We start from the raw sequence: 25,980 nt of genomic DNA on the forward strand, positions 1-25,980 counted from the left end.
TTAACATTAAATCCATAACTCATTTTTAGTAAACATTACCTTGGCTCCATCTTTTCCTTGGGGGCCATCTTCACCAGGAAGACCATGTGGACCCTAGAAAAACATCACCTTTTTACATATTTACAATTTACCATTTACTTCAGACTGCAGCTGGCATTGATTGTCACTAGTGTGTGCAAAGGCACTTGAAACACACAGTCCAGTCAATGTGTCTTGAGGTACAATTGTACGTCACTGCCCCAAGGTCAAAAGTTAAACTGCTGAAGTTAGATACAAAAGGGTTTTGAGTAGGTATTAAGTTAGTAATGAAGTTCTAAAACGCATTTCTACTTTTTGTCAAATCACTACAATGGTGAGAGCAAGTTAAAAATTGAGGAAAACAATAGATACTGTTTTAATCTTGGTGAGAGTCATTTTCTAAATTAATCGTATTATCAACAATCAAACAAATATAGAGACTGTTCCCACAGGTGCTCTGAATAGTTCCTCCAGCGGTTTTGTGCCGCTTCCTTCAGGCCCTTGTACAGCAAAAGTGCAAATCGGAGCATCTGGGGCACCATTACTCAAAAATACATCAACTATGAATTTTGGAATGAAGAAACGTGTCACCTGGTGGATAGGTGTGTCTGGCTGACAGATGTGTTTTTAAATCAAATCCAAACAGCATAGACGAGTAAGCTACTCAAGGTTGCAGGCTGACAGACACTCTGCGTGAATAGAGGCAGTTTATTGTTGGTTTTTAGTGTCTGTATGGGTATTGTTGAAAATATGATTAATGTAGAAAATGACTGAAGCAGTGCTTTAACGTACCCATTTTGTGAAAACAATGAATGTCTTTGTTATGCATACAGTATGTATACATACACATAGCGGGAGGCACCGTAATAACGTGATTATCTGTTATTACTGATACAGAAAAGATGCAGTTAAGAAAAATAGCCACTGCAATTTCAGTATACAGAATATTCGATAAACAGAAAAGGCCTTGTCCTTTGAGCTGTGCATAGGAAACTGCTGACAAACACTGCAAAAGGTCCCAAAGCTCTTTTGTCCAAAAATGTTCAATTTCTCAGACATCATCTCGTTTTGTTTTCTTCTATCAGTTGAGATAATTAAGCACTGTGCGACAGGTCCGTCGTGTCTGGTGTTTATCAAACGGTAAAGAATGGTGAGTTTAAATCTCTGTGTAGTACAAAAATGTGAGACTTGAGTTGTCAAAGTGTTTTTTTACTGTATATAATCTGTCGAACAAAACCAATTCTATTAGTCTGCTCTCTTCACTCGACTAGATGTCTTCCTCAGAATGAGGGGGAGCAAACAAATGACCGAGTTAGATTTACCCAAACCCAAGGAAAGAAGGGATAAGTGGGATGTTTGCAGTTACTCACTCTAACTCCCTCCTGTCCTTGCTCTCCTTCAGCACCTGGAGGCCCAGCATCACCCTGCAGGGACATAAAACACAACGTGGGTATTCTAGAGGTCAGAAAAATGCTTTTAATTGTATTAACACTTCTACATTTAAACAAGCCACTGATAGTAAATGGAGGCAGTGCAAGACTTGACATCAGCTGTTATGTCTTCTACACAAGTTCAGAGCTTTCCACAATCGTTATAGGTGAAGTTCAGCATAACAAATAATGTTTAAGATACATGATGGTGAGAGGGGTGGTTGCAATAAAACACAGTAAGGTTGTACTGACCTTTAATCCCGGCTCTCCAATTGCACCTGGTTCCCCCTCTGCACCAGGCCCACCCTACAAAGATGGGCCAGGCATGAATAATATTTAATTTGTACTGTATGTACCAACTGCTGTAAGACAAAACAATAAATAGGTAATAATTAGGAATATTTATTATAAAAGTACTTCAGGTCCTTGCTCTCCCTCAGGTCCAGGTTCTCCAGGAGGTCCTTTGAGACCCTGCAAAAAAAGATGCCTTATGAACAGTAGATCGATGTTCAGTCAGAGTTTTAAAATAGCTGGAGTAAGAAAGCTGGAGACCAGCCAAAAGCAAGATGAGACCCGTTCAAAAGAAACATGCCTCCCAGCACTATTGTAACATCTCACCCTAATAAATATTTGTATCTGATTGTTTGACATGCTTGATGCCCCTGAGGGGTCAGCGGATTTCCAGAGAAGTCAAGAACTGGAGGACTAATGCAAAAAGGCAGAGAAAGGGTACTGAGCTTTAAGTTATTAGGAACACTACAAAAGTATTAGTTCTTTAAACCTCAAAGAACTCCCACCTAAATAATTAAAGTAAAATTATTTCAGCATGAGAGCACATGTGAGACCCAGCTTCTCCCTGAGGACTTTGTAAGTAGCAACGATTCTCTGCATACTATCTCCACCAGTCTTTACAGATTCCAGGAAGGTCAGTTTTAACAACGCGTGGGGTGTTTAAAGTTTCCAGGAACATCAAGAGTCAGAAGAACAGCATTCTTACTGATTCACCATGAGGTCCCCTCTCCCCGGTGCTGCCTGGAATACCTGGTTTACCCTGCAAACACACAGCCATGTCATTCGTCAGTTGTGTAATTAGAGAATAATAGATGTATAATACTAATTACCAGTAACCACAAACATGATAAGTGAGACATTTTGAAATGACTGGACTTGCTATTCAAGTCCAAATAGAGTGTTGCCAGGTCCAACATTACAGAGGACATTAGTGTGTGTGTGTGTGTAAGAAACAGATGGTTTATCTGACTATAAAATAGATTTAATAGAATTAGATTTGTGAAAAAGGGACTAGCTGTGAAATAAAATAGTTACCACACGTTGTGGGAAAACTACATCCTAATTTATCATAATAAAGGTTTCACAAAGCAAATTAAATAAAATTTTCATGCTTGCAAACATGACAAATTTTGAGGGGGATTTTTCAAAACACAAGAGGGCGCCATGACTCCAGAGCTGGAAAAAAAAAAAAATGCCATCACCTTGAGAATGTTAACACTCTCAATGGCAACATAATATCACAATATCAACAACAGCATCACCATCATAACAATAATTGACCCATGAATGATAACAAAGCAATTTCAAGTGAGTGACTACGCTCTTCAAGTGTAAAAGAGAAATTTGTTTTAAGTGAGATACAGAATTAGGAGCCTCTTACATAATTTGCCAGTCTCTGAGCTTAGGGGGGTTTCGACCCTTATAGGTTTTATTTTATTAGTTAAGTGGTGAAATTGTTCACATTTCTAGGAGGAGTTAAGGAGAAACAAAACTTAGAGAGGGGTTATGACGGCTGTTTGCATTAAGCATAGAAAGGTTATTGCATTAATGATTTTTCACACACTGAAAGACGCAAGTTTCGTTTATCACCATTTTCTTTCTGCTCTTCTGCCTTCTCTCTTTAAATCCCTTGTATGGTCATTTTTTAATTTCAATTTTCTCAAGGAATGTTGGTTTGGTTTGATTAAAACTTATTTAAACTGAGCAAATCCTTTTGTTGCAGCCCATCAAATATTACCCTTGAGGTCGGCTTTCTTCTTACTTAATGTTTTGTAGTGGTACACAGTCCATCCATGCATCCATTATCTGTAACTGCTCTTCTTGTGTAGGGTCTGTGTTCTCACCTCTTCAAATCAAATCATTCTCAGATCTGCTGTCTCACAACTTATGTGTCTAAACTGCAAAGTTTTAGTTTGACTTCGTCTTTCTAAGCCTGGGAAAGGGATGCAGTAAGGGCCAAGGGGCCAGGCTCCCGAATGGAAACCCCTTCAAACAACAGGCTATGACGTGGCCTCTGGTAAAGTAGCAGCCACTTCTTCTGAAACTAACCCTTTTTCCACTGCATGGTAGAATAATTGATGGCAGATACTTCATTTTCCACTGCATATATAGTTCCTGCTCAATGTAGCTGGTGGCTAAATATCGCTGCAAGCTGTGATTTCATCATTAATGCAGATAGACACAGGAACAATGGAGGATATTAAAAAAAATGCTCTTTTTGATTCCTGCTATGTTGCTGTTTTGAGACACAGCTCATTTTTCTACTAAAACTTCCTTTTCTGTGGCTTTACTGGAGCAAATAGTAATTCAATATCTTACAAGTGAGAAGAGGTTGAGACATTATTTGACATTTCTGTGTTGAAGAGATGCTTTTTGCTAAAATTAAAGGAACGATTAAGGAAAGCATCACTTACAGGCTTTCCAGGAGGCCCCCTCTCTCCTGGACTACCGGCCTTGCCCTTGAAAAAAGAAAAAAAATATTGTTACCACGTCTACCTTTTATGCATGTGTGTGTGTGGAGGGGCGGTTAACATGACACACTAGCTTTGCCACATGTTTGCACTTACAGTTTATAAAAACAAAACATTCTGCCAAATTATTAACAAAAACAAATGAGTAACAAGATTCCCTGTAAAATGGTTTTTAACATTGAAATACACAATGTAACTGTTCCAGATGGAGGCATAAAAGAATGTTGTTAATCTGGTCAGAAGTCTTTGAATTATACGACACCACTCAACATTAATAGCTGTTAAAGCTCTAATATTTTATTGCTATATGAAGAAACATTTGAATTAAATTTCTTTGATTATTTCAGCTTAGTGTTCCAAATTGTCTGGCTCAAAAAAATAGAACCATAACAGCTTTCTAAATATTATTGCCTCTTACGTTATTTTCATCACATCATAAATCTGGCTCTGTATTAAACAGTGACAGAACATTTTGTCTGAAGTTCGATGATAATACCTCTGTGTACACTCTTTTAGGCTTGGTTTTATTGGGATGAATGACTGAAACAGTATGAGAGGTAGATATACAGTAAGCCTCTTTTGCTTCTAGTATAAGTTGCTGGACAGGGTCAGTGGTTCGATCCCCGGTCCCGGCTATATTTATCGAAGTGTCTCTGGGCAAGACACTAAACTCCCAACAGCCCTGTTCCATCCCCAGCTGTGCAGTGGTGGCCCAAGCCCTTTATAAATCGGGGAGGGTTGCGTCAGGGGATCCGGCGTTAAAACTGTGCCAAATCAACATGCGGACAATGATCCGCTGCGGCGACCCTGAACTCAGCCGAAAGGAAAAAAAAAAAAGAAGTTGCTAGACAGTAAAATCCTCCTCGATCTATTGCACAAGCAGACCCCCTGAGAAGAGTTCCTTTGCCAAAGCAAAAATGGCAGTGACCAGTGTTTGAAGGGAGCAACTTTCGCTGAACACAAAGAAAACAAACAAATAAACATGAAAAAAGCAGATTTATGGTGAGATACTGTATGGAGAATCGTAGACAACATGGACTTAGCACAGCAGAGCTTGCATTGGGCTTTACATTTGTCAGCATTAATCACCTTAAAAAGATCCACGGCTTCCGGCTTGTCCCTTCATTAATCATCTTAAAACAGCTCGAAAATATATTTTTTGTCCTAAGCTTACCTGTGGAGGTGAACTTCGTATTGGGCCCAGTTTTTTTTTTTTTTTGCCCACTGGTATCGGCATCAGGACATCTCTAAAATGTCATAAAGCAATAGTGTACATTTGTCTGCCCTTGCCGAAAGAAATTCAAAGAAGTCTTGTTTCTCCAGTTAGCTAATGTTGTTGCCATCTTCGTACAAATAAATGTTCCTTGCCATAAGGTGTTGGTATTTGTCTGCTTTTGCAGCAATCGCAGGATACAGACGTCATCAATACCCTCACTAACGGTGAAATCTCTGGATTATTACCAGATCTGAGCGGACTGGGTAAAAGCTGCATAATGACAACTGAAGAGGACATTTGCATTATCACATACAGACCCTCTGGATAATATCTAGATAGACTCAGGTTTCCAGTGCATGTCTGAAAGGGGCTTGAGGTAACTGTGCCTATCTATCTGCACACCAGCGCTCCTCATAAAAATCATCGCAGAAGATTGATTCAAATTTACATTTAAATCAAAAAAATTAAATAAAAATTGAATATGTTTTCCGTGAGGTTAGAAGTTGCCCCTCAACAGGGGCAGGCCTAATACGAAATGCAGCAGGATGCTGAATGGAAAAATGTTAAGGTGTATGTAAATGGTACTTTCTCATTTTTTATGAACGTAAAACATTCATCCTGAAATGCTTACTGGACAAACAAATATTTACTTTGAAAGTATATTTACACTTACCTGTCTCACAACTTCCTAAACCTTTATCAACATTTCCTCCTTCCTTGTTACTCCTAGACTGGCTTGTATAAGCTGAAAGATGGTTGTATATGCATATTATTTCAAACAACACTTACTATGAATCCTGGCTCTCCTTTTGGTCCGATATCACCCTTTTCACCCTGCAAAGAACAAAAATGGCAGATTGTGGAAAGGCACTGTTTTCCCCTGAGGGCATAATATTAATAAATGATTCATTAGCTGTGATGAACGATATAACAAAAGCTATTTGAGCAAATAATTAAAGACACATTTCAAGCAAAAGTACTACATCTACCCAATAGTGTAGTAGATTGTGTGAGGGTGGTATGTAAGTTTACCTTGGTGCCCTCAGGACCTGGTTCTCCCATTGGGCCATCTGGACCCAGTGGCCCCTATAAAACACACCTTTTTACTTAAGAACAGGCTAGATTGGAAAACATTAGGCATCAATGGAACACTTATTCATTAGCATGTATTCTTGTTTGACAAAACCATCTCTCTTTGTTTGTCACAGCACCAAAGCAGAGGTAGTGTGACAAACATCTGTAAATACAACACAGCCCCCTCCTCTATTTTTATCTGACCACACTTTTACATCTTTTGCATCTATATACGTGTGCTGTGTCTCCACCTTTGATCCTTAACCTCTTGGGTCACTTTGCCCCGTTTCAGCTCCAGGAGCGTAATGTTTTCTGCCAAATGTTTCCGCTAAATGCTACTGTCACATTTGATTAAATTAATTTCAGCTCCTGGTCCTAAGTTGTGATAAATTCCCTAAAGCTATTAACCTGCATTACCTTGTATCCCTGATACATGTCATCAATCCAACTACTGGTTATCTAAAAGTATTAACACACATTATACAATAAAAGTGTGATTAAGGAAATTCGAGTGAAATCCCCATTATATTGTTTTGTTGATTGTCAGTGGCAAACACTGAATTGCATATCTGCATGCCAGAAAGGTAGGAGAAAATGCATTCAGCTATAATACAAATGCTACTTTGCAACTTTCAACTCAATAGTGAGCACACAAGCACAAACCAGGAACAGAGCAATGCGTTTAGAACTAGGTAACACCGTAGAATTGTTGTGCCCATTGTTTGCAGACCAAGCGAGTTTGTCCTGGAAGACATTATGACAATCAATCTTCAGTTGGCGAGACTTCTACAGTAGATTTGAGTTGGAATTGTAATTCCTGGAAATTCCCAGGAAATCTGGTCACAATTAAAATCCTAGATCTCTCGTTTCTTTCTAACCTGAAGGTGTCATTCTCGTAACAGCGACGCAGTGCCTCACCAGTATGACCACACCATATCCGTTTGACATTACCATAATGTCTTCCACCTTGTGATTCATGGGTCTGTTAAAACTGCTGTAAATCCAACCCAAGTGGAAGCATAAACACATGTCTTTTAATTGCTTTAACCTCTTTTTATCTGCATGGAGCTGTGATGCCAAACAGACATCTGTCTGACAAGTAAGGTTTTTATTGTCAATACTGAGTCGGAGTAGACTCCTAGTACTAACTAAAGGTAGAAATAACTCTTACCCTCCTGCCCTTTGGCCCAGCGATACCCGGGCTACCCCTCTGCCCCTGTGGACCCTGAAAAGAAAAACAATACAAAATCCAAATGGTAGTGAGCGACAGTAAAGATATGGTAAGGAAGCTTTCCATAGTGTTGCTTTGACATGATGCAGTTAGTCCACACTACAATGTTGAATCACAGGCACAACCTACTGTAATATCAGACATTTAGGACAGTCTACATTAAATCATGGGAAACAGGAAAACCGATCTCAAGTCATCCTCTACAATAACAAGAGCGCATTCCTCCTCTTAAACAAACTCAAGTTTAAGACAAGTTAATCTTATAGTTTGGGCATTTATAGTATCTACCCATGTAAGGAGATGAGTCAAAATAAAGTAGTTATGTAAAAAATAAATCAATCAAAAACTTAATAGATCAAAGTTAGTTTGAAAATGTATACGAGAAGTACCATCAGTAAAGATTGTTCTTTTTTCATTGCATAGACAAAGACAGATCTACATGCAAACACCTCAATGCCAAGAATCTCTATTTAGCAACAAGGTTTTGACACTTACAGGTGTACCTTGCATGCCGATGTCCCCTGGACTTCCTGGTAATCCTGGATAGCCCTTATACCAAAAACAGTATAGAAAGGTACAGAAAGAATTATGTCACTGTCTAACAGCATGTGGTACTGTACATAGTCATTTAATGTTAGAACCATTTATTTATTACCATTTATTCAATCTATGCTGCACTATACACTTCTTAGGGATTTTCTAAATGACTAGAGGGCAACAACAGTGCATCACTGGAAAACTGCACAGTTAAAGGTTAATCTGTAACTGGAAAGGATAAATCCGGATCTGTAGAACAAAACCGCGGAAGTAAAAAAAAAAAAAAAAAAACTCTTTCACTAGCAGTGACTTAATCATCCAACTTGGTGGGGAACCCAGGCTCCTCGAGGGCCCAGCCCTGCTTGTTTCCCATCTATCAGTGCAGCACAGCACATTAGTCATACTCTCGTCAGTCAGCCAATTAGCGAGCCTGCAAGCCAGTCTGCCAGCCAGCTAGGTCAGGATTGGGGCCAAAGCCACAGGCATGGAGTTATTTTGGGACAAAGGACTGAGATACAGGCCAGCCTCCTTCTACAAACTCATACAGCATTAGACAGTGGAAACACAGCAACTTGTTAGTACAAATCCGTTATAAAAGCATTCACAGCAAACACAGTAGCTGCTATCAGCCTGGAACTATCCAGGCATTCATTAAACACAATGCATAGATTTAAAATAGGTGTGGCACAATTCTGTTTTTTGGCCCTGATATGATCCAATTCCTTGGACCTCAAATACATCTGGCAAAACAGATTCTGATCTGATGCTTTTGTTTAGCCATTTTAGAATAAATGTTGATTAAAAATCTATCGGACACATTAAATTAACAACTACAGACCGTAAGCCGTAACACCTTGACCCACATTATAAAGGCCTTGGTTCAAAAATATTACGTTTATCATTTTAATTTACTGATACGGTATGAATGGGAGAATAAGTGGGACAATGTGACGTCTCTAGCTAATATGATGGCATCTTCTACAGTCAACATGTACACCTCCACTGCTGTGCCTGAGCCTGCTGTGAAGGTGAACAGCACTGTGGCAAAACTACGAGGTTGAGATTGCCAAAACCCAGAGTTCAGGAAAGTACAGATTGGATTGGGATCAGGGTTTTTTACATATACTGATACTTGAAAAAAAGATATGAGGGAGATAGCAAAGCACAATTAGTCGTAATTAGTCATCCTTCATTTCCATGAACTTAGCTTGCAGCTATCAAGCTGCGAGGTTGACAGAACTTGACTTGCAGCTAAGTTCATGAACTCAGCTTTGTAAACTCGGCCAGACAGTGATCCAAAAGAGATACTGAAAACATGTTTTTAAATCCAAACTCACAATAACTGCAGAAATTCTTGAAAAGAAAAAAAAAAAAAAATCACGAGACTGGAGCTTGTTAGTTCTCTGTTAAGTCGGCTTTCATTTCCATGAACTTAGCTTGCAGCTAAGTTATGTCTGCCAACACTTACAGCCAGAGCTGCTTACTGGTTTTACATTGATCATAGGTTCACATTTGTTAATGAAATGTACTGAAGCTCTGGGCATTTACCAACACTCCTTCAAGAGTCAGCGCTCTGTTGTATATCCTGAGTAATAATACTTACCCTTGGCCCCTTCTCCCCAGCGGGACCTGTTGGACCCGCTGGTCCTCGATCGCCCTGGTAGAAAACACAAAGTCTATTATAGTAAACTTTTAAACATCTTTTTAAACCCAGTGATACATTTTTCATGAATCCTCAGGTTTGTTCCACAAATTCACCCCTCTGACCTAAACACATCTGCTTTTGAAATATCGCCTGGCTCTGATTCTGAGAGGGATGCTTTAACCCTTTGGTAATCTGATCAACCGGAAGATTTTAGCCAAGTAAACACTTGATCTTGTCATTTCTGTCTTGGTGTAATAAGTATATTCTCTCTTCATGGTTACCCCATGTCGGGTTAACATAAGGCAGGGTCTGAATTTCAGAGCAAGGTCATGGGAATTGTGCATTATATTATGATTCCTGCAAATCTAGCCCTATTAGTGCTGTATATAATAATAGTTTTTTTTTTAAAAATATACATTAATGGCTAAAACATAAATCTACATCAAGAGAACTACTTTTTTTTTTTTACAAAATACATCAAAATCCGACAATGGACTAGTGCAAAAGGCAGTGCGAGTGAGTCCAACATTAGATTACACCTCAGGATCCTTGGACAGAAAGGTTCTCTAGACAAAGTACTTCCCTCTGGCAATGCCTTTGGTGAAATGCATACATTTATATGTCGGCAGTGCATTGACCCTTATTTCTCTTTCTCCCATAGTTAAGCTTCTGCAGGTATCTCTGGATTTAGAGTGTATTTGTTGGGTCTGCAATCGATATGGATATAATTTTAACTTAGGTTTAAGGTGAGACAACAGCACTTACTGTATATTGATATAGCTTGATGGCTTCCATAGTACTTTGTCATCTCTCTTCATAAGCTTTCTGCGACACCCTGCTACAACTACCCCACATGCATCTGTGTGGCACAAAGCATCAGTGTCCACACTACATAGAATTCACCTGGAGAACGCAGATTTTTTTTTTTTGCTGATTTCTCTGGCGTAACCAGGGTTTTAATATGCTTTTTTACTGAATGATCAAAGGCTTCAGACATGGCAAGGAGCAGAATATAAGACTGAATAAAAGGAATAGAGCTTGTTTTTGAAGTCCGCTCAAAGAGTAGGACATGTGGGAAAGATTTCAAATTACTAGTCTGCTGCATATATATGAGAAATCTAGATTCAACACCGTCCTGTTGTGAAGATGGTAACTGCATAGCTTACAACAGAGCTGGTGACAACTGTTGCCCTATATGCCTTGATTTTACAGCTGCAAAATCTAAATTAGTTGCTACTTTTACTTTGCCAAAAACGGGGGCTGAATAATTTTAAGTGCAAATGTAGATATAGAAAATACAGGACAAAATGACAAGCACAAATTCATAAAAAATTGAAACAACTAGGCTATAATTATTGTTAAAGACTAAAACTAAATACATATCTGATTATGAAACGAAAGACGGGTCACAATCAGTGGAGGTGCTTGTGACATTTAGCTTACTGCATAGAAAATGGTAAGATATATATTGTGTATGACCTTACAGCCTAAATACAATGTTTTCCATATCACCCAGAAATAATCTTCACTTAATTACATAAAATGCTTTAACATAAACCTGTTGTGCATTGGTGCTATAAAGCTGAACTGAACTGAAATCTAGAGAGAAAGTGTGTTTTCTAAAGACAAGTATCTGTGTGTGTGTGTGCGTGCGTGTGTTTTAGTAAAAATCAGTGTACATCAGATTGGCCGTGTTAATACTATAAACGTCTATATAGTTGTTTCCAGCTTTTATGATTTAACCACTCAGCTCCACTTCCTGCCCTATTGTAGTTTTGTTTACTACTCATCATCAGTCCTAATCACTTTCACTTGTCCCTCTGGCTACATATATACTCCGCTCTCTGCTCACTTTCCAGCCAGACTGTCTTGTGCTCACTATGGTCCTGATTCACCAGCCATTATTTTGCCACACAGATGGATTTATCCATTTTTTTTTTTTTGGCCAGTCTTTTGCCTGACCAGTCTGTCCAAGGAGCAGGCCTGTCTCCCTGCTCTAACTTATTCCCTGCCGGCCTGCAGGAGACACTGCCTAGTAGGACCCTATTTGTCACCCAGAAGACCCCAGACCTTTCCCCCACTTCAACTCTTCTGTCTGTCAGCTTTTACCTTTGCCTTTTTGAAAAGTTTGATTTGGACCTTGATTATTTAGCTTTGAACTTGAGCTTGAGCTTTGAGCTTGATTGCGTTATCCCTTCACTGACCTCACCACCTCTCCCTCCAGTTGTTTTTTTTTTTTTAAGCTCTCGTCTCTCCAGCCTCCTCACAAACTGATTCTCCGCCCCTTTGGACACCTGCTCACCTGCCAACCTATTACTCCAGGATCCCCTCGTCCTGCCTTTGAACCACCACACTGTGCCCTCGCCAACCAGCACTTCCCCTTTCTCAAGTAAGACAAACAATATACTCCAGAGGTCAATCCATTTAGTTCCGTTACCTTGCTCTGACTATCTCATACACAGAAATGACAAGAGACTCTGATTCTGCACTGCAACTCCAAGCTGAGAGCCTACACTATTGGTCACCGCCCCCTCTAATCCCCTTCCTTCTAAGGAGCCTTTTAAAAATCTCTACTGTGCTCCTCTCTTTGGGTCCAAGCAAACGTACAATCTTTACACTGTCTGCGGTTGGACACAGTAAGATCCAAAGAGCTTACTCGATAATGGTAACATTACTTTAACAATATTTTTGTTTGAGTGTTTATCTCTGCATGTGTTCTAGACCCTCTGGGGCCCCAGGCCATGGCTGCTAGACAGAGCTCTAATTAAAGGAATCTGCAAACCTCTAATGCTGACTGACAGAATAATGAGACTACTTACCTTTTCACCGGGAACTCCTATCACCCCAGCCATCCCAATTGGACCTACTGGACCCTGAAGAGAAGAGGTAAAAAAAAAAAAAAAATCTGTTGAGCACAAACAAATCAGCAGTATGTTTGTATGTGATTCTAAGGATTTTTTTTCCAACCCATTTTGACACCTGGATTGCAAAAGATTACAGCGTAATGCTTGTGTGTGTAAAAATGAGCGGCTGCTGACTTGAAGAGAAACCTGTATGATGACCTCTGATGCCATTTTACATTTCACTACGGTTTCAACATGCACCGAATGCAGTAATACAAAATATTAAGTGCAAAACATTGATTCCAAATCTTCATTCACAAATAACAAGGGACAAATATTTTTGACTAAGGACAACCAAGAGTTCGAAGGTCGTGGTCTCCCGCCCCGGGTGGCCGTGGCCTTTCTGTGTGGAGTTTGCATGTTCTCCCAGTGCTTGCGTGGGTTTCCTCCAGGTGCTCCAGTTTCCTCCCACAGTCACAAAGCTATCCAGGGTGTACCCCGCCTGTCACCCGATGACAGCTGGGATAGGCTCCAGCCCCCCTCTCCCGCGACCCAAATAGGATAAGACGTGACAGGATTTACTAGAGCTGTGGACTTACTAAGGTATTTTTTGGATACAACAGCAATGATTGGGAATGAGACAGAAGATAATTTTACAGTACAGTGTAACACGACACAAATGGTCCCAAAAACACACTACTTAATAAAAAAAATACTTGTGGGGAAAACACTAATTAATGTAAATATGAAAGTTGTCAGAGAAGCTTAAACCACTTCCAGATCAGTTGTCTGCAACAGGGGCTGCGGTTTGGTTCTGCGCCAGACTTTCGTCAGGACTATCTGGAGCTCAAGACCCAAACTGACACAGGGGTCACTGGGTTTAGTCATTCACTGCACAGTGCAAGTGTTTTCAGAATCTTGAAGACAGCCCACTGCACAGAAAGTGACGCCATACGATTTGCACTTTTCACAAGCCAGACTAAAGCCAAACATCACACTAATATGCCACATTGCTTGGTAACTAAATGTCCGTGTCATTGTAATCCTTTATTCCTAATAACAGGCTGTGTTTTCTGTTTCGGCCAAACACACAAACTCAGTCTGTGGCTGTTACTCGCTATGGGGGCCATCTATCACTGTGTGTGTTTCTTTTCTTGACGTATTGCACACTAATTAGCCCAAACCTTACATCCACCAGTTTTAATGTTGCAGGGAGCCAGGATCAGCATTTGTGGGAAAAATTCACCACAAAAGGTATCAAGTACTACACAAGCTGCTCTTAGTGTAGTGTTGATCTTTAACGATGAATCAATAGAGTAATTTGTAAAAGATCCTGTAATATTACTCTACAGTGTTAGTCGACATCATGCTTTGGCTTCTTGTGCTTTCTTTGTAAAATGCATCTTTCCAATAAAACTTACTTTATTTTTAAAACTTTTGTTCAGCTGAATCCTCCTGCCATTCCCACATAGTGACAAAAATAGACTAGATATTGTAACGTATGTTTTGATGACTAAAATGACACATGTCAAGCAAAGTCATAAAACTATGGTCACTAATGATCACTGCTCAAGGCTGCTGCTGCTGCTGCTGCTGGACGTTCAACCCTTGACCTGCTTGATTTGAGTACAGCATTCAACACCATTTCACACAATCGATTGGACAACTTGGCAGCTTTTGGTATTACTGGCCTTCCTCTCAGCTGAAGCACTTTATATTTCTCTGGTCATACCCGTTTTGTAACCTTGCAACCTTTCAGCACTGTCCTTCTACAGTGGGTCTTCATTCCACACCTTCTGACATGCCTTCGTAGGTTATCGTTTAGGTTTAATATAATGTTTTCTGCTCTGTAGTTACTGTTTGTAGCTTTTTTGTGTGCGGTGACCTGAGAGGAGCCTTTAAATGAAGTATTATAACATTGGTAGCAATTGGATTTTTAAAATGGCTAATCCTGATGTGTCTGGATGTCTCATAAGCCCTCTACCCCCTAGAGGTGCAACTGCAGCACAGGTACAATCAGTGTGCTTCTCCACATAGCTACTTTATTTGAAAACCACTTTGTATGTTACAGCAAGGGAGAGAATTTATGTGCGTTGCCCCTTTACCAAAGAATGTGACAGGGCCATGAGATGAAGCTTTTACAGTACTGTTTTGAAAGTGATCTTTCAAAAGTACTAATATAACTACCTTTTGTTGTTTAAAGTTCTCCCTCTGAGTTCTGCCTCTTTTTACATCCACATGTACTGTAAGTACACACCAAATCAGTGATGTGAAAATGGTTGACGTAAAGTGTAGAACGGATCCCAGCAGCCAATCTAAACAAGGCACTGAATAAAAACTGACGACCTCAGGTTTTGGCACATTGACCCTGGGGAAAGAGATGTAATGTTTTTCATTAGAGGCTTCATAGCCTTAGGCCTTAAGCCTTAAGGTTTTTTTTCTTTCTGTTAAGCCCCATGGTTTCTCTCATAACAGCCCTCTACTGAGAAACTCCTTAATCCGCCTCATATGTGCACTGCAGCAACAGAGTCCAACTCTGGCCTGTTTGGTTGCCTCCACTTTGCACAGAATGCAAATATTAACATTAAGGGGCCTCTTGAAAGGACAGATTTACTTTGAACGTTCAGAGAAGTGGTGTGCATCTAAGAACCTTACAAAGGGGTTATGTCCCAACAGTATCTATTTTGCTTTAGGATTAACTGATGCCTGGGGGAAAAAATGTGTCTGTCTGAGGTAACTGAAAGAGTCCAAATACATGTTAAGGGACAAACACTAACTGTATCGATTTACATTTTCTACGTGATTTATTATACTTTGACAACATGCAAAGTAGGTGTGATTCTTATGCAACAACAGATGTCAAATGCACATTCGCAGCCTTAGAGTCATAAGCAAACGTGCACCACAAATTAGGTCACTTCCATAGAAGATATTCAGTTGGTGTTCCTCCTATTGTAGTGGGGCATTAAGCCAATTTACTGATGAAAACACTTTTTTGTTGGTCAGAAGGATCCAATTTTTTATTTTTTTTTTTTACATCAAAAGTACAGTACAATAAAAGTGGGTCAGGAAAACAGGACATAATCAAATGCTCCTGTATCTTCCTGCTACACATGAGGATTTAATTTAATTGTGGAACATGACATTATCTTAATAAACTGTGTACAGTCATCTTTAAGCGAACCACTAACAAGAGCACAAAATAGGCACCACATTGACATCTGAAGAGGGATTTTATGTAAAGTTACTAATCTACAGCCGTATGGATGCTGATTGTCATTACAAGTGTGAAAACGACTTACTTGTGGTCCGATTTTTCCAACATGTCCCACGTCCCCTTTCTCTCCCTGCAAGCAGAAAACATCAAACAGCGTGCTCGTTAGTTTCCTGTAATAAAGGGAGGTCTGTCACCATCCTATCCTGCCACTGGTATTAACCTCTCAGGCTATTGCAAGTTTATATCGAACTGTGGACCAAATGGAAAATGATATTTAATTATAGTTTTTTTCTTCTCTCCTAATTAAAAGCATGTTTACAACAAAGTGGGTCGTAGGCTCACAATAAATGGGTCACAAACATGCCGGCACTGACATCAGATGTCAGCACTAGACTGTAATTTGGAACAAAATCTAGAAACAGAAAACCAACTACAGCCAATAAAACAGGGTGAGGAAAGGTATAAAATGCTGTGGTTTACTAAACTACGAATAAACAAATATTATAAACGGTGGGAAATAGTCATAAAACTGCAAGTGTATCTAAACTGTATTTCTAAATGGAGTGCAGTAGTTATTTTGACATTTCAAATGTTTACATTCATCAGTGTTTCCTCCAGGATTCATTTCAAGACTTATGCTGTTGTAGGTGACCTCAAGTATGCAACACTTGAAAAGCTTCTCTGATTTCTCTGCCATGTATACATGTCTGCTGCTGTGGAGAACAGCCTCCTTCGGTCAGGACCTATAGTACCTTTCCACCTCACACTGGGGAGGCTTAAGTGAAATAATGTTTGGAGGTATTTTTTTAAGATCAAATGTAAAGCTGGCCGCAGGCATGTAGGGTCGGGTATTATCTGAATTTGATCCATTTTGATTCTACTTATCAATTCCGGGTCTAATTTTCTGATTAAAACAATATCTGTTCTCTTATTGTGGTTTCTGTCCCTTTTTCTTCTGCTGTATTCTCGTGCCACCTAATTGGGTACCTCCCACACGTAGACCATAGATGGCAGTAGAGAGCAAATCTGCATCAGAACAAGGAGAAGACAAGCTCCATTTGAACCAACGCACGGCTTGGGTAGACAAAGGTGGGATTTTTGCAGTACTTATAGGGTTTTCAAATACAGTTTTGTGGTTCACCTGTAGAAGAGACATAACGTTTAGTCGTGACTCGGGTTGGTTTGGCAAAATAGTGTTAGTCTTAGTGCCCTCACCAGTTACATTGAAGTGCAAAGCTGTTTACAGATGATTTCTGAAAAAGGAACAGTCTCTTGTGCACTGAGGAGACAGTCCTGAACAGAGGCAGTAGACTGCAAGGGGTTATTCAATGACCTGTCTGGCCGTTTGACACTGTGCTACCTTCAATTTTTGTTTTTAAATTCGTTTTTCAATTCTTAAATGAATATTTAACACGTTTTTGAACTCTGCATTACATTACAGAACTACTTTGGCGTTATTGACAAATGTACACTAATCAGCCACAACAATCATCCATGCTGACTACGGTCCACGAGTGGTGTAACAGTAATATACAGTCACAGTTAATTAATGATAGTACAGTTACTACATAATGAAAGTAGATTCACCATTAACCCATCAGGGCCAGGTTCGCCTGTGTAGCCTTTCCTTCCAGGTCTTCCCTACAAAAAAGAGGCAGAGAATTAAATCACTTGCAAAAGGGTCAATGTGTACGTTGATCATGTCTGTGTGTGAGCAGTATGTGAATCTTACTGGAGGGCCAATGCTGCCAGGTGGGCCGAGTGGTCCTTCATCACCCTGGGGAAATACAATACAATTCATCTGACTTACTATTAGAAAAAAAGCACGTACAAAAAACACAAACGCAGACAGTAGTTAAGCAGACATGTGAAACATAGCTGACACATAAAAAAAGCATAAAAAGTAAGTAAACACATTTGAAATTTTTAATTTATTTAATTTCTAATAAACTTTATTGACATTTTTTCACTATGCTCCTAAAGCTTCTTAAACCAAAGCTGTCAGATAAATGTAATTTACAGTTTCACAGTTTCTCATACGAATACATTTTATTTTTGCAGCCCTCATTAACAACTCGTCTCAAGGCACTTTACAGTTTTGCAAGGTACTGACCTTAATATATAGAGAAAACCCAACGAATCCCCCATTGAGCAAGCACCAAGTGAAGAGCAAAAGTACTTTACTCAGATAAAGCCTTTAAGTAAACTTTATTTACAACATCCCTGTTTTAGCAACTTTGTCCCACTAGTCTGACTAAGGTATTTTGCTGTTATGCAAAATATCCCACTCTACTCAACTGTGAACAGTTGCCAAACAGAAGCTGTAAAATTCAGCATTATGCAAAGCGTGCGATGTACACCTTGCGAAAGCTTCTGCTCCTTTTTCCAGAGCTGGAAAACTGTGATCCTTCTTTTTCTAAGGAACCAATGATAAATCATGACCTCACCTAGTGGAACATGCCCTAAGAGATACTGCAAAGAAAAAAAAAATGACTCGCATCGAAGCCAGAACAGTTTTGAGATACACCGTGTTAGGTGCATGTGCCAATGGAAACCTTTTGATGAGCAATACTTTCCATTTTCATTATTAGTGAGTCATGAACAAGAACACATGTAAAACAAGTTGGGTGGTAAGTTTTCTCACCTGTATTCCTTTTGGCCCTGGTGGTCCTTGGGGACCTCTGGCACCCTGCAAACCCTGAAACACAGCCGGAAGTGTAAATTCCATTGGAGGCAACAAATTGATGGATGGATTAATGAATGGAGGGAGATTGGTTGCAGTACCTTTGGTCCAGGTGGGCCGTTGGGCCCCGGTACTCCAATGTCCCCAGGAAAGCCCTTGCAAAAACAGGAAACAATATCAGAAAATGTTATATTTATACATATGACTAGATGGTTGAGTTTGATCCCACACAGTAAATGAGCTCCATGCACTTTTTTGTTTATTACAACTGCGTTTAAAGTGGGAGAGATAAAGGCAGTGTGCTAAAAGCAGCTACTCTTTGCAAATCAGTGAAAGAATCTCACATAAATCTATATCAGACGCAGGGGCGGGGCTCTTTTGGAGTGTATAGCCCGGCTTGTGTAAGACTGCTGTAAAGCTAGTGACTGACGGCTACCGAGCTGACAAGGCTAAAAACTCTTAGGCCTGTGCTGCCTATGCTGACATGATCACTCATTTCAGAAATCATATCGGCTAACTGTGGCCTATGTGACCTAAGGTTATGAGGGACTACTGAAAGTGGCAAGACAAACAGTTTTTATGAGAAAACAAAATAATGTAAAAAATGATATTTTCTTGATGCAATACATACACATTATCAAGTTTTGCTAACAAAATTTCACTGCTGCTAAGAACTATACTGCACTAGACATGGTTTCTTGATTTCCTCTTTCTTAGTGTTTACATTTTAAAAATTGTCTACATAACCTTCTAGCAAAATAACCCATTCCACTGCACTTGTTGGCATTAAATGTGTCTGTGTCAAAAATGTCTTACGAATTGTGCACTTTTGTCCGCATTTCCATATTTGCACTTGGTTTCCTGTTTCCTGTTGTAGTTTACATTCTCTTTGGTTCAACTATATGTAGCCTATGTGGTCCTGGGGGAAGGTTGTGTTGTTTCACTGTATGCGCACACTGTATGAGGTTGAAATGATAAAAAGCGACTTGACTTGATTCATTATGCTGCCATAGATTGCAATCATCATTGCATCCAACAATAGGTTTATGAATGCCGCTCGTGCATAAAGGACTGCAGCTCATGAGGCACAAGGTCAGTGGTTCGATTCCTGAGTCCTCCTGGGTACATTTAAAAATGGGGTTGAGGCAAGACAGCGAACCGCAACTTGTTCGTGGTGCATTCACATTGTAAATAGATGTGATAAATACTGATTAAACCTGGACAAATAAAACCAGCTACAAGCTGTTAACCTCTTGTGTCCAGGGCAAACCAAAGTACAAGCCAGAAGTCGAGCTGTACCTGTATTCATATCTGTGCCGAAATGGTCTCAATAACAAAATTGTTACTCTTATCAAACAAACTCCCTTCCTTCTTCCCCACTGTCCCTACCTCCCTCTCTGTGGACTTTCATTCTGTGAAACTTATTTGCTATTTGCTTCTATCCCCTCTGCGCACAGTGGATCATTTTTGGTGCATATGGGGCTGTGTGGCTGCAGACAGCTCAGCGGGACCATACGGTGCAGTTTGGTCTATAACAATAAAAAAGAACGACTGTCACAAGATCCCACAGCACAGCTGGACTTGCCTCACAGTACACGCACTGCTATAAAGAGTGGTTTTGTTGAAACTATTCAAGGGTTTAAGACAAAGGGCAGATTTTGGTGTAAAAGAAATACATTTTATTTCCCCATGATTTTCTGCTATTAAAATGTCATAGGTGCCTTTAGACAGTGTGCCAAGTTCTTAAATTAGATTCTAACTTTCAAATACATTATTTTTAGACCTAAACATCAACTTGTTGATATGTGAGAAAGTTAGGGTTTATTTTTTTAAGTGTATAAACCCTGACCTTTTCTCAATCATGCTGTCATTTTGTGTATTTTTATATATCACAAGCTCACCTGCACTATCTACAGTACCAGCAAAATGTTACACTGTGTACAAGTAAACTAGCAAAAAAGATGGAACCTGTCTTTGGTAGCTGAAGACTGACTTTCAGTAAAGTATATCCTATTAATTTTATGTGACTGAACTGTAGGTACCATAAACATCATGTAACATAACAGTAAGTTTGTACACTTACAAAGCTGCTACCTTCAGACAAACAAAAAGCCGAACTGCCCACTATTGTTACCAAAAGGTTGACTTTTGTGCAAAAGGCATTAACCACTGTTCAGGTAATGTGATCATGTGTAAAAACCTGAATTTATTTTATATAGTTTTAATTTTATGTGTTTTATTGCAAACAGTTCCTGCACCTCCTTTTTCCAAAAGCTTTGTGGAAAACAGAATATTATTAATATGCTAAATGTCAAAGTGTCTCTGGGCAAGACACTGAACCCCTAACAGCCCATTCGCCTCGCCGGCTGTGCAGTGCCGGTCCAAGCCCGGTAGAAACCAGGAAGGGCATCCGGCATAAAAACTGTGCCAAATCAACATGCGGACAATGATCCGCTGTGGCGACCTCAATGTCACGGGATAAGCCGAAAGGAGATAAATAAATAAATAAACAAACAAAAGAAATTAATTAATTCATTATTAAAAAGGTTGATCATATCACATGCACAAGTCCTACCTCAGGTCCTGGAGGCCCAGGTGGTCCTCTTGCACCCCTCTCACCAATTTTACCCTGTTCAAAATACAAAACCCATGAAGACAAAGAAATGTGCACCTTTCTTTAGTTCATATTTTATATTTTCATTATTAAATTGGCCGAGTGGATCTGAAATGCTATGACTGACAATGATGCTACATTATGTTCTTCTCGCTGTTTGATATATCTAATGCAACAAAAACTCAATCCTACTAATGGGTGTAGAACTGACCGATCAGCCATAAAACGTGATGCTTGTGCTTGGTATGGTATTGGCCATGAAGGTGAAATTGAGGTCACTCAGTCAGTCATTTGACCTTTAACCCTTGAGACTTAATGTTGCTCTCTCTCTCTCTCTTGCACTTCACATGTAGACATGTTGGCTTGTGTTATCTAAATATCAATTATTTACTCATTATGTTATTCACAACATGAAAAAAAAGTTAACTAAAAAAATGCTGAACTGATTACAGAACATTTGGACCTTTTCCCTCTTTATAAACAGATAAAGGTGTTTTTTCCGCCTCCTTAGGTGAAACAGTTGATCCCGTCTAGAAACAACGTGCTCTGGATCCGGGCGGCTTCCACAGTTAATGCCTCCAGAGGGTGAGTGTCTTGTTTCTAGTGATCAGAGTTCACTAACAAGCAGCTGTATGATTACGCGGACTTCATGTGAATTTGACAGTACTGCCTTCACTTGAACAAGTTAAAAAATAGAGTTCACGCCTCACTGTCATGCCCTGTGTTTACTGGGTTTTGTCTATAAAAGCTGTACAGCATGCAAACTCACACAAACATACCATTGGTCCTGGTTTCCCTCTTGGCCCGGAAGGACCAGGAGCACCAGTGGCACCCTGAAAGATATGAACACACCTTTAAGCTGGTCTCACGCACCCCTTGTGTCTGGCTTTTCATCCATGTTTAATACAAGCTTGTCTTAATGCCTATAAACACGTACTCATATGAAAAATGCATACGATGTGCGCTGCCTTTATGTGATTATTCACATCAATAATCACGAGTTCCCACATACAATACATTACATCTAATTATTGGTAGAAGTGCTTGGATTAATCTTTCTTGACTTACCTTATCACCTTGGAACCCCATCTCTCCTTGTTCGCCTCTTTGTCCTACTTCACCCTGAATTTCACAGTGTTATAAAGAGATATAACACAATGCTTTCCTGCCACAGTAATCACAATACGGCCATAAATAAAAAAAGAGAACCTACACACACACACACACACACACACACACACTGATCAGCTACAGCATTATCACCACCTGGTGGTTTCACTTGAGTAAAAGATTTGAAGTGATACGTGCAGTGATAGTTTTTGTAAGCTAATACTTGCACTTTTGCTTGAGTATTGCGTTTGTTCACTTCTACTCTGCAAACAGTGCATCATACATCACATCACATTTTGCCGCGCATGGGGCTGTGTAGCCACAGACTGCTCTGAGAAGCAATGCTGAGCCTTGACCCCATCAATGTCATGACCAGCAGTATTCATTTTGTGGCTGTTACGTTCATTAGTAATGAGGTGAAATATTTTACTTTTAACTACATTTTATGTTATTTAGTGCTAAGACATAAACTCAAATCGAAAGTTAATGTTGCACTGGGCCAGTGGACTTTAGATGACTGGAACAAAGTTTAGTGCACTGTTGAGTCAAAGTTTGAGGTGATTGAATCCAAGTGAAGAAGTGATACAGAGCTCCTGAAAGGATGATAGATTCCCCTCTGGACAATGACTGATTGTGTTTGCAGCAAGACAATGACCCAAGCATTCGTCCCAGTTGTGTAAAAATGATCTGGACAAGAAAGTAGCTGCTGGAATACTCTCAGATGGCTTGGCCAGCTCAATCACTAGAACTGAACCACACCGAGCAGGTGTGGGAGAAGCTAGAAGCAAAGAGTTCAGGAACGCTGCCCAACCAGCACAGCAGCAGACCTTTAGGAAATCACACCTGAGTATCTGCAAAAACTGATCAGTACAAAGCCATAGATTTGTCAGCTAGTTCTTGCTGCAAAGAGCATTTTATTAAGAATGGAATGTTTAACATGCAAACTTATTTCAATTTAACCAAGGAAAGATAGTAAAAATATATATGTGTTAGTGTTTTCAATTTTTTTCTTGCCAGTGTACACACACCTACACACATTAAGGGTTGGATTTCAAATCAATGTCTCCAATAGCCTTTTTGCCCACGTGCAGCTATATAAATGTTTAATATTAATATGAAAGTACATTTATATACATAATCCTACACACTCTTATATTATGTTTAATTATGTGACCGGGGTTACTGGCACATTATACAAGTATACATTGCAATAATATAAATATTTAGATCACCTTATCACCTTTCAATCCAGGTGGGCCGGCTTGTCCTGCTGGGCCCTGCCACAGAGAGAAAAGAAGGGAGGAAAATGGATGAGTTTGTAAGAAGAAAATAAGAAAAAGGACTGAAGGGGGTTGATGAATTACTCCAGCTGAGATTGTGGCAACAATTTCGAAACTTAATTCTGAAACGGTTTTGTCTTTATAAATTTAGACGTGACAAAATATGTATGGTGGTACTTGATATATAACAAGGAGCTATAATTCATACATTTCACTTTAAAATACCAATAACATTAATCTTAATGTTCAATACTTTCCTAAAACTTTGAGCATTTCCAGTAGCCAATGTCAACCCTACCTGAGGCCCCCACAGACCAGGTAGACCCCGTGCTCCTTCAGGCCCTGGGTCCCCCTGTGGAGAGGAGACATTTAGATATCACAAACACATCACAGCTCTGCACACCAGTACCAGCCCACGGCAGCCACTCTAATTGACAGACGGGAGGTGTGAATGGCAAGAATCGGTGGCTAGACCAGAAAAATACCCTTTACAACAAGGCAGGCAGTTAAACTGGTAACTGACTGGCTGCTTTGAACAGTGACTGCTGTAACCATGTCAGTAGCAGGGTTGTTCTGGTAACAATATGTGTTGAATTGGCAGAATCCCCAAGCACGTGCAAGCACATCCACAGTATGTACTTGTTTGACAAACTAACCAAACACCATCTTTGTTTATATGTACATTATATACATGCAGCCATAGGATCCATTGTAATAAATATTTGCATTAATATTTGCATTTAGACATTTTAGACCCTTGAGTTCAGCATTGCTCAAAGGAGTAGGAGAGAAGTCCTTCTGTCAGAAGTTGTTCCGGCGTAATATGCTAAAAACTTTAAATTTCAACAAAAAAAGGTCTAAAAACAAATGTTGCTACTTTTATGGTACTTTAATCTGTCAAAAACTACAAGTGAGAGAGAACATGGATGAATGTTATGTCAGCAAGGCCATATGGCTTAAACTATGAGTCCATCTGGATTCTGCAAGGCCAGTGTTTGATGCCGAGGCTCCGCTTTGGTACCGCAGCAGGGCAGACACACATCACATGCACTCTATTAAAAGAGGCTCTCAACAGAGAACACATGAAAAATGACGTAATGAAACAAGCTGAGATGAAGAAGAACTTTTCCCCAGAAACTCGGGAGTTCACCAGGATGGATGAAGGGGATTGTATACATCACCATCCCACACAGAGCCTTTTGCTCAAATGCTGTCAAGATGTGGCCTGACTGCCAGGTGGATAGAGAGCATTCAACGACTTCTCTCAGTGGCGAACGAAGAGAAGTGATTTAAGACTTGACAAAAACCAGATAGTTGCATTCCCACACATCTTGTTTCAACACAACCACTGTGGCCTCAGAAAATCAATCAAACATAAAATGCCTCAGCACCCAGTGTATCATATAATATGTTACAGAATATACTGTACTTGAAACGGAACCGTGGGGAAAGTATATTATTTAATCATCATACCACTGAAAATTACCAAATACTGTCACACACAGATCAGCTACAACCCAGTGGTTTTAATATAAAAGCATGATGATACATGATACATGTTTTGCCATAATTACCATAATCACTGGTCTTCCTAACTGAAATACTTGTACTTTTGTACTTTGAAAATTTAATGTAGCTAATTTGCCTCCTAGTTTTACTTGAGTGAAAGATTGAAAAGTGGTACTTGAAGACGACCATTTTGCTTTAGGCAAAAACCTGCACTTTTACCTGAGCGTTGCGTTTTTGTACTTCGAAACATTATGCATGCAGTACAGAGTGGCCATGGTGACCCTGGTCCTTCATGACTTTATTAAAACTGCAAGTGTTAGCGTTGTGGCTAATGGATGTAAAGCAGCAAACAATGTATTTTACTAAATAAATAATAATCAGTAATAATAGACTGGTTTCATTCCTGCTCCTCTGCAACGGGTAAAGGGGTTTAACAGTAATTATTCATTTGGCAACATGTGAACACAGAATGTGCAAAGTCAAAGATGTTACAAATGCATAGGTCTGTGTAAGTACATCCTCAGAGAGTTTGTACGTGGCTTTCTGATGCTAGAAAGGGGCAGTAAATCAAAAGCAAGAATTAAGTAATGTGTAAGCATGAATTTGAAATTGAGAGCATGAACGAACTTATTTAACCCTTTAAATTCCACTCTAAGAAATACGTTTGCAAAAAAACATTTATTAGTGAAATTCTCTTGCTGCCTCTTCATTTAGCAATATTTCAGGTTCTGTTTATCAGATTATTCAATCAAGAAGCAGATATGCAAGTCCACCAGCTGTTTGAGCTGCCAATTTAGGCTAGTTTGGGGCA

The 25,980-nt window shown here is 39.6% G+C and overlaps 1 protein-coding gene across 1 annotated transcript in view; it reads right to left on the reverse strand.

Annotated features, from left to right (window-relative positions):
* Window positions 1–25,980, reverse strand: part of LOC137131920 (collagen alpha-1(XXIV) chain) — a 76,177-nt gene that overhangs the window by 14,643 nt on the left and 35,554 nt on the right. Inside the window, exons 15-36 of the mRNA XM_067513806.1 lie at window positions 23,959–24,012; window positions 23,613–23,657; window positions 22,339–22,392; window positions 22,050–22,103; window positions 21,232–21,285; window positions 18,758–18,811; window positions 18,618–18,671; window positions 17,706–17,750; window positions 17,561–17,614; window positions 16,059–16,103; window positions 12,733–12,786; window positions 9,872–9,925; window positions 8,227–8,280; window positions 7,672–7,725; window positions 6,459–6,512; window positions 6,216–6,260; window positions 4,154–4,198; window positions 2,446–2,499; window positions 1,866–1,919; window positions 1,701–1,754; window positions 1,389–1,442; window positions 40–93 (exon numbers count right to left, since the gene is read on the reverse strand). Of these exons, the coding sequence (XP_067369907.1) occupies window positions 40–93; window positions 1,389–1,442; window positions 1,701–1,754; window positions 1,866–1,919; window positions 2,446–2,499; window positions 4,154–4,198; window positions 6,216–6,260; window positions 6,459–6,512; window positions 7,672–7,725; window positions 8,227–8,280; window positions 9,872–9,925; window positions 12,733–12,786; window positions 16,059–16,103; window positions 17,561–17,614; window positions 17,706–17,750; window positions 18,618–18,671; window positions 18,758–18,811; window positions 21,232–21,285; window positions 22,050–22,103; window positions 22,339–22,392; window positions 23,613–23,657; window positions 23,959–24,012 (1,143 nt within the window). The remainder of the gene's footprint in view (window positions 1–39; window positions 94–1,388; window positions 1,443–1,700; window positions 1,755–1,865; window positions 1,920–2,445; window positions 2,500–4,153; window positions 4,199–6,215; window positions 6,261–6,458; window positions 6,513–7,671; window positions 7,726–8,226; window positions 8,281–9,871; window positions 9,926–12,732; window positions 12,787–16,058; window positions 16,104–17,560; window positions 17,615–17,705; window positions 17,751–18,617; window positions 18,672–18,757; window positions 18,812–21,231; window positions 21,286–22,049; window positions 22,104–22,338; window positions 22,393–23,612; window positions 23,658–23,958; window positions 24,013–25,980) is intronic.

This window comes from Channa argus, chromosome 8 (genome assembly GCF_033026475.1).
Source record: "Channa argus isolate prfri chromosome 8, Channa argus male v1.0, whole genome shotgun sequence".
Classification (NCBI taxonomy): Eukaryota; Metazoa; Chordata; class Actinopteri; order Anabantiformes; family Channidae; genus Channa; species Channa argus.